Source organism: Hirundo rustica, chromosome 5 (assembly GCF_015227805.2).
Source record: "Hirundo rustica isolate bHirRus1 chromosome 5, bHirRus1.pri.v3, whole genome shotgun sequence".
NCBI lineage: Eukaryota > Metazoa > Chordata > Aves > Passeriformes > Hirundinidae > Hirundo > Hirundo rustica.
The window spans coordinates 32,589,105-32,598,432 of NC_053454.1; the positions used below are offsets into that span (position 1 = coordinate 32,589,105).

Below are 9,328 nucleotides of genomic sequence, written 5' to 3' on the forward strand. Positions count from 1 at the left end.
GCCCTGCAGAGCTACTGCCTGCCTTGCCAAGCCCACCTCAATTCCAGTCTCAAGAGCGCTGCTAAGCAGGAACCCTAGCACTAAGCTTTGGTACCCCACTCACTTCTCCATTAGCGTCTCCCACTGCAAAGAAGCAGTAACAGCTGTTTCCATCTTTTTTTCACCTCCTTTAAGGTATGGGGGTGAGGAAGCTCACTTTTAACTACCACCCAAGTAGTGTTTAGATACTACCAGCATACTTCAGGACAACGCTCTTACATCACCTGTCAGAAACCTGCTGGGATTTGTCTATTGGCTCTGTGCCATGCATGCTTATGTTTTGGTCTTTTTTTATAAACTTTTTTGAAAGGTTTTACCTTTAGGCTTTTTAGGTAGTTGCCCAAGTCCAAGAACTTTGGTGCTGTGCCTAAACTCAGGTTTGGCCACCTGCACACAAAAATACTACTTAAGGAAGGGCAAAGTTTACGCCCCAGAGAATATCAGTCATGTTTCAGCTCTCTACAGATTGATTGTAATGAAGATTCCATCACATTTCCTGTTCCCCGGAATGTTCATATCCCCTCCTCTCAAGGGCTCCCTCTACCACCTCAAGGCTTACAGAGAGATCACGTTAAATGATAAAGACCATATCGGGATGCTTGACAAAACCAATTATCAAAAATTGAGTATACGCCATAATTATATCATACCCAAAAACTGACTCCCAAGTATAGTCACAAAGACAAGAGTTTAATGTTGGCAAAAAGTAAAGTTTAGGTTAGTGGTATTTTCTTCCTTGCAATAACATACTGGTCATATGAAAGTCACTGGAGAGGTCTGCTCATAGCTCGGAAGACTTTTACAGTTACAGCTGAATTCAAAACCCCTAACTCCAAATGCATGATGTTAACACAAAAACTGAAAATGTAAAACCTGGGATAAAGAACAAACTCAAGTTGTTAAGATGCTAGCAGAGATGTGAGGCCTTTCAACCCCCTTTACTACAACATGAGAAGTTCTTCGGTATCTTTCCCACCACCATTATTTCACAAGGTTCTTTAAAATACTCATGGGGTTAAATGGAAACCAAGCGCGATCTGCTTGTAAGGTCTTCCGTGAAAGGTCTGAAGCCACCCTGTTTCAATTATTTGGTTATTCAGTGCAGAAAGTTAAAGATCACAGAAGGTGTAACAGCTTTTAATAATCCATTAATATTATAGATTAAAAATTATTGCATAGTCTTACGCATTTCCTAAAACAATGTTCTCTGGAAATGAAACATTTTAATATAAAAGGAGCAACTCTTTAAAACGTAAATTGTTTTCACTACCTCGATCTCCTATCCTTTTTTGATTTGTCAGTACATTTGTCCATTGTTTTCTCATTGTCTCCTCTGCACTTGGGGCAATACCATTTCCCCTTTGGTTTGTACGTGAGTCCTACACAGGAAAAGTGGAACCACTCAATAGGGCACTGTTCATTGTCACATCCTATCATTTCGCCATAAGACACTTGGTTGCATAAGCAGTAAGTTGGTTCATTGGGATCAATTGCAAATTCTACAGGTGAAACCTCTCTCTCCTGTTTGGCTTTGGAGCGTTTTTTCTTCTTGGAAGATTTTGATCTTTTCTCTTTAGGTGGCTGATCATCGCAGTCATCAATGCCATTTGCTATGTGGCACAGGTCGCGGCTTTCGCTGGTTCGCTGGCGACGAGGTCTCCGGGAGGATCTCTCTGGCTGGCAGGACTCCATCTTGGCCTTTTCTAGAGGCTTCTCATTCTCAGACAGATCTTGAAAACACTGAGAGTGTGTTTCCATTTGACGGGCTCTATTCTCTACCAGTTCTAGCATCTGAGTAACTATTTGAATTTTTTCATCTCCAAGTTCTTGACTGTTGATTAGTGCACGCTGAAGATGCTGCTGCAAGCGTTTCTTCTGAACAGGATCATTTTCTGACTTGTATTTTTCATAGACATCATCTATTTCTTTTAACGCTTCTATAAAATAAAGATAATCATAGGAATAATTACACAGGATGGAACACGCTCAAGAAAACAAATACATTTCTAGTTGATGGGAAATAGTATAAATCAATTATAGTATACCTTAGTGGGTATAGATTGAATATATCATTCAAGTGTATGTGGTCATCAAAACAGCGTTTAAGGTCACAATCTGTTGCAAGGAAAAATCTCAAGTTCTAAGAAAGAGCAGGCTTATATTAGCCATTGGAAAAAGAAAGGATAACACAAGAGAGTGAACACTGTAGTTGTTGAGGCATGGATAATCCAGATCCTCCTTCCATCTGAAACAGGAGGAATTTCTCTTAAGAGTCCTTACCACAGTAATTCCAAAACCCTGGCCAACAAACCAAAGTAATAGCTTGTTTTATCACATGAAGAATCCTGAAACTCATAGAGTAGTCATATGTCATGATATATAACACTCCAGAATTAGTTTATTCAGGTCCTCTGCCTTCCCCTCTTATTCATCTCAAGGTTTGGCCTTACATTTTCAAGTAGGCATAGTTATAAAAGGAATATGACAAGTGAAGTTACATAATAGCAAATTTACAATCAGAATGAAAATCAACTTACTCCCCTCAAAATACTTTCCCTAACACCAAAACAAGTGACAGCAAGCTGCATCTTAAATCAGGGTCGAACTTTTCAGAATAGGTGACCTTCTCTTTAACACATCATAGGATATTTTTAAACAGCTAGTAAATGAGTGGTTCACAGTTTGATTTCCAAGCTTTCCCTCTTCCAAGTCATGCAGAATAACTGCATGAGTTGCTGTGAATCTTTCATTAAATTTAGTTCTAAGAAGCAAGTTTAATGAACCCAAATACAAGATAATAAATGTCTTATAAATCAGTCTTAGTCTGTAGTCTGCTGTTCTATATTGCTGGATTTTAAAATAATATTTTCCAAGCCAAATGTTACACTAGATCTACACATAAAGGACAGCAAAACCCCAAAGAGAGAAGGAAATAATTAGAAGAACTGACAGTGAAACTTGATTTACAGTGTTAGGTACAGCATTGGTTCAGTCAGAACTTAGGATTTTATTTGAACAGGAAGGGAGTTTATAAATGGTACTAAATGATTTACTTCTAAAGCAAAAGTTATGCAGTAAAATCTACCTCTTCCTAAAGACCTGCATTTAAATAATTTGCTTTCATTTTAAAAGAATTTGTCTGCACTGTTGGGAAATGATGCAAGCTTGTTATCTCAACACCATCCCTAGTGATTTTTTTCCTGCTGATACCTTGGAACAGTGGCTTAAGCACGAACAGCTGCTTTTGACTGTAAATTCTGAAACCTGTATGACAACAGGAGCCAACTGCATTTTGTTCTGTTCCAGACATGCACTAAGGTAAGAAAAAACCCACTGCTCTCTGCCTGTCCAGTAACTCAGCCTGTATTTTCTCAATATCAGCATTCCAGCTACCATTTAAACCATAAGCTTTGTTTCCCTGTACCTTCAGGTGCATCACTTGCCTGTTGCCCTGACAAGAGAAATAAAATTTTAAAAAATCTTACTCTCAGCTCCTGAAAAGCATGGAGGGGGTACTTTGTATGCTGTTGAACAAGAAAGGCATAACCAGAGTACAGTATTTTACAGCCACACTATCTCCCACTCAGACTTCTTGTGAATCCCCAAAGATTAGACAAGGCATTCATACACTCTAATAAACGGCTCTGAAACGTCTGATTAAAAAAAAAGCAAAAAACAACAACAACAAAAAACCAAACTCAACAAACAAATAACCTACACACACAAAAAAAACCCACCTCCAACCCAAACCAGGGCCAAGTGTTCATTACAGATAATCTGATTAAGTTCGGTGGACCTAATAAAAGCTAATACGATTTGTTTTCTAAGCACAATAGTGACTTTTTCCCTCTGCCATAGACCATCACTACCTTTTAAATTAGTTGAAATAATATGGCATTACTTTTACATTTTCAGACTTGGGTCTAAAATATTTTTATCCCATGTTTGGTGTTTTGAAGGTTTTGTTGTTGTTGTTGTTTTTTAAAACAACTAAAGGCTTTGGTTAAAACTAGCAACAAACTTCTTATGTGGCCCAGAATTGTATTAGTGGCTGGATAAACACATAGAGAAGATACCGTCTAAAGAAAATATTTCATCTGTTAAAGGCTGAGGTGTGCTGGCTAGACACCACGGATCAGAAGGTAAAGAGCCGGCCTTGATTTAAACTTTAAAAATCCCAGGCAACTTACAAAAGCCTGTTCTTATGCGTCTTCCCGGGTAATTAGAAAGATAATTGAAAGAATCCCTTCACAACAGCTGCCTCCTGAGGTGGCCCTTCTACGTCTAAGAGGCCTTGACGGTCCCCACGGTCCCCCCTGCCCACGCCGAAGGAGGGAGATGCGGCTCCGGCGCCGACTCCACGGGATCAAATTCCTGCCTCATGACAGGGGCCGGCCGGCAGCTGCCGGGCACCGATGTGCCCCGCAAACTCCGCGGGGCGCAGGGTCTTCAATCGGCATTGAGCTTGCCTTCCGAAGGAGCAGTGCCTTTGGATGAGGTTTAGGGCAACTTCCCGCTCCACAGCCTCCCTCCACGACCCAAGGGAACGCCGCCGGCTCTTTACGGGTCCCCGCCCCCACGGTGCGGTGTCTACCGTGGGACGGGCGCCGGGCTCCGCCGGGACACCGCCCCCCCGGCTCCGCACGGCGGGAGGAGCTGCCGAGAGGCCGATTTCCGCACCCACCTCCAGCGGCACCGCCGCCGGTTCGGGCAGCAGGGCTGCACGGGGGGGCGGAGCGGGGCGGGAGCAGCCCCACACGGCGGAGCCGGGGCCTACCGCCGGGCAGCGCGGCCCCGCCGGCCCCGAGGCGGGGCGGCCTTCCCCGGCACCGACCGGACGCCGGGAGCCCCGCGCCCCCGCAGGCTCAGCCCCGCGGGGACCCGGCAGGGATCCACCCCGGCCCCGGCTCCTCCGCGCCGGGCGCATGTGCGGCGGGCTGGAGGCCGTCCCCTTTCCCCTCTTTCCCCGCCGCCCGGTGCCCCGCGGCGGTGCCCACCTTGGCACTGCGTGTCCATCTCCCGCAGCAGCGAGGCGTTGCGCTGGATGTCCAGCGGCAGCGACTCCACGCACTCCAGATAGTCCTGCACGTAGAGCGAGAGCAGCCGGGCCCGCTCCCCGCCCGGGGCCGCCGGCCCCGCCACCAGCTGTGGCCCCGCCAGCATCATCCCCCCACGCCAGCAGCACATCCGCCGCCGCCGCCGCGCCGCCCGCACCGGGAGCGGGGTCCTTGCGGCGGCCCCTCTCCCTTCTCCTTCTCCTCCTCCTGCCGCCGCCCCGTTGCTCTCGGGCGGCCGCGCCCGGGGGGCGGTGAGCGCTCGCCGGGCCGGGCCGGGCCGGGCCGAGCCGAGCCGGGCCGGGCGGGTGCGGCCGCCCCTCCGCGGAGTCCCGCGGGTCGCGCGCCCCTTCCCGCGGTGCCGCCGCCGGAGCAAAACCCCCGCTCGGCGCCCCCGCCCCTGCCCGCGGCGCGCATGCGCGAGGCCCTGCCCTTATAAGGCGCGGCCGGCGGCGCTGCCAGGGGTTCGCATTCTCCCGCCTTCCCCAGGCGCGCGCTCCCATTGGCCCCGCGCGCGGCGAGGGGCTGGAGCGCGCGCGGGGGGCGGAGCCTCCCTTAAAGGCGCCCGGCGCCTCCGCCGCTTCCGCGCCCCGGCGGAGCCGCGAGCCGCGCGGGGATCCGCGGGCACAGCGCGCCCTGTTCCTGGCCGCGGTGAGAGCCGCCTGGATTATCTCTAAAGAAGAGCGGGGATGGTTTGTGATGAGCTGTTATTTAGGGGAGCTGAGTGACATTTTTATCCTGAGAAATCATTTCGAGAGTATTTTAAATAAGGCCTTTTAAAACCCACTCGCCAAACAGCAAATCTCCAAAATTTGACAGAGTATCCTGTCTTTCCCATGCTCGTTGCAGAATTTGTATCAAATGTTGGCCACAGCTAATATAGTAGGAAACAAAAGTTAAATGATACTTTTTGACTATATACTAAAATTCCGAGATTTCATCTGCAGTTCCCTTTGAGACATTTTTCAGGTCTTTACTACGTGAATAATAATTGGGAAGCATCAGGAAAAGAAAATTAATTTTGTCGAGTCTTTAAACACCCTGAGGAGACCTGCATTGTTTCATTTATATTTTAGGCATCCAAAAAAAATCCAGGGAAAATGCATATGGTAAATGCAGAAAAAAACCCGCAAACTAACAAAAACCAGTCAGAGATTATTGAATTCAGGGATAAAATTGAAAACAAGAAATAAATTCAAATCCTCAGACCCTCTTCTGTCCTAGATTCCTACCTCTAAAGCCTTCACTAAAAGAGTACCCATACCCATCTTGTAGACAGCATTCCAGGATGGCATGATCTGGAGTAGTGGTGAAGCGGCAGCACAGGCTGCACAGAGAAGTTGCATCATCTCCATCCTTGGATATTTCGAGCCTCTGTGGATGAGGCCTGACACAACCTGATCTGGCCGAAGGTGGCTCTGCTTTGGTGGCCTCCCAAGGATCCCATCCAGACTCCTTTTTTCCTGTGATTCTGTCTCTGTGTGGTGTGTGCCAAATAACTCCATGGGCTAGTCCTGCAGGAAAATTAGTGTCTCACAGACTGGCAGTCTGCAAGTGTTATTTTCTCAAGACCCCAGTTCACAGAACTATTTAAACATTCCTAACTTCCAAGTCACGCAGCCCCTAAGCGAGTGTTCTACATGGCAGGGATTTTCAGAGGTCTGTGTCCAAGCTGTTGGGTAATTGTAGGTGCAGTTGGTCAGCTTTGCCCAAGTCAGCAATGTGTTGGCAAAGTCATAAAAATGAATGAAAACAAAGTTGTAGGCAGTACTTTCAAAACATCCTTCACTACAACGATGTCCCTCTGGCCAAAAAACCAGGAAGTCTGTAATTCTGTGTGTTCATGTTCTCAAGAGGGCACCTTCATCTTAAAATGAACAGTTTTAATTTACAGTGTAACACCCGTAAAAACAGCTGCTTTTGTTTGTTTGTTTGTTTTGTTTTGTTTTGTTTTGTACACTGTTACAACGCAGGTCAATGAAGCCTCAGATCATTTTTCACTACTTGTCTCATTTTTGTGCAAATAGATTTAGGAAGTGGCAATAACCTGGTTACCTTGGATTTCATCGGCATTAACTCACTGAAACTTTATCGTGTAGTGTTCATTGCTATTGCTTCTGAGTAACTGAAGTAACTGAATATTGAAATTTTTGATATAATATTAACAGATAACACTTACTGTACAGGCAAAAAGCACTACATGTATGCCAGTGAAAAGGACCTGGAGTAATATAATTGATACAATATTCTTGAGAAAGGTGTTGGCTCTTTTGAGGGGTTGTGTTTCTGCTTATAGTAAGTTTGAATGGGTGTAACATTCTGCCATCTCATGAAGAAATAAAGATAAGAAATGGGAGTTTCACCTACAGAGCAGAAAAAATAAGCAAAAAAGTTCATTCAAAATTAATATGTTATTTAAAGTTAAATGTTAATTACTATTAAGTATAAATTTAAACCCAACATTTTGGCATAACTTCTTTTTTTTTTTTTTTCTCACGAGAAACTATGCATGCACTGTCAGTAAAGAAATAGTCAAGAAAATAATTCATAACATTTGCCACAGGTGGTTTCTGTGCTAAAAGCTTGCTGTTTGTCACTATGGGGAAACAGTATTTAAGGTACAGCAGAGAATAGCTAATGATTTCTGAATTTAAGTGTTGTCTGCTGCTTTCAAACACTAAATAAAAACTTAAATTTTGAAGAACCTTAAGAATGCGGCAGTGGCACTGGACCAGATTTCCCTAGGAAAAAGAAGCCTTAGCTTGCTGCATGTTTGAAGCCTCAGGGGAAAGGAAAGCAAGAAGAGCAGATTGAATTCTTTGCTCATGCTTCAAAATGGCCAGGAGCAAGCACAGGAGTATTTTGATGTATTGGGCTCAAGTTTGCAGGTTATAGATAGCTCTGAGACCCAGCTATATCCCCTCTTTCACTGTCTGTATGTGAGAATGATCTGGAGATAGGAAGAGGCAGGATAAAGCCAAACCTTGCTAATTGTAGAGATGGACAGGCAGAATAGTCACACGTTTCCACCAGCCCTCTCTGCTAAGTGGGAAACTGTCAGCTTGAGCTTGACATACACAGGGATGTGATTTTAGGGTGTATTGCATCAAACATATCTCAGTAGTTGTCCACCAAGGGTAAGTAACACAAAGAGGTCCTATATCCAGTTTATTTAGATGTATTTATATATCTCTAAACTAACCCCAGTTTTCACGGAGAACAGATCCCAACAGTTTTTGTTTCTTTATAATTTACCAGTATAAGTTTTTAAAGTCCCAGCCAGAGTATTCCCCTTCTTTTTATGAAAGATGATTTCTTTGTATTACAGATCTTACTATGATAAAAATATTTCCAGAGATTTAGTCCAACTCTTGTTTTCCTCAGTTGAAATTTTGCCTCTCATCTTTCATAATCTTGATTTTACATACTCAAAATGCAGATGATTTATGTCCTATTTCACATAATAATAATAATAACACTTAGGGATTTTTTTCTTTTGGTTTTGGTTTGGTTTGGGGTTTTGTGTTGGTTTTTGTTGTTTGTTTTGCTTTGTTTTGTGGGGGGTGTTTGATTTGGTTTGGGGTTTTTGGTTGGTTTGGTTGGTTTGGTTGGTTTGGGGTGGGGTTCTTTTGGTTTTTCTTTTGGGTTTTTTTTTTTGCCCCTTTTTTTTTTGCTTGTTTTTTTGTTTTTGTTTTTGTTTTTGTTTTGTTTTGTTTTGTTTTTTTTCTTTACTTTCTATTTATAACCCAGGAAGTGTTTCAGGCTGTGGAAAAACAAAAGCAGCATTATTGATGAGGACAATTCTGTAGGTGGCTGTAATTGTGAAAGACTTTAGCATTTAGTAGAAATGCTCAAGGGATGGTAACAGAGTCCTTCCTTTATGCAAAAGAACAGATTTTTGATTATATATATATATATATATATATATATATATATATATATATGTTTTGTTTCAGAAATGCTTCTCTGGCTTCCATGGGATGAAACGGACAAAAAATTATCCAAGATACCACAAAAATAAACAGATTTTAAAAATAATGAGTACAAGCCAGATGGACTTCTTAAGAGTCAGCTGAAGGAAGCTATAGGCCATAGCAGAGTTTTGTATAGATTATATTCTGGGAAGAGGCTATCCTTGCCAGAGGTACTACTGGGTTTGACCAGGTAAGCTATTCTCAAAAGCTTCTCTAGTATCAGGTCATCTAAAAAAGATACCAGACATACCAAGATACGCT

The 9,328-nt window shown here is 44.0% G+C and overlaps 1 protein-coding gene across 1 annotated transcript; it reads right to left on the bottom strand.

Annotated features, from left to right (window-relative positions):
* Positions 1-708: 708 nt before the first annotated feature.
* On the bottom strand, positions 709-5,596 carry ING2 (inhibitor of growth family member 2). The gene is given in 3 exon segments (XM_040065590.1): positions 709-1,976; positions 5,037-5,373; positions 5,375-5,596. Coding segments are annotated over 3 exon segments (1,230 nt in total). The 3' UTR covers positions 709-1,305.
* Between the last annotated feature and the right edge of the window lie 3,732 nt (positions 5,597-9,328).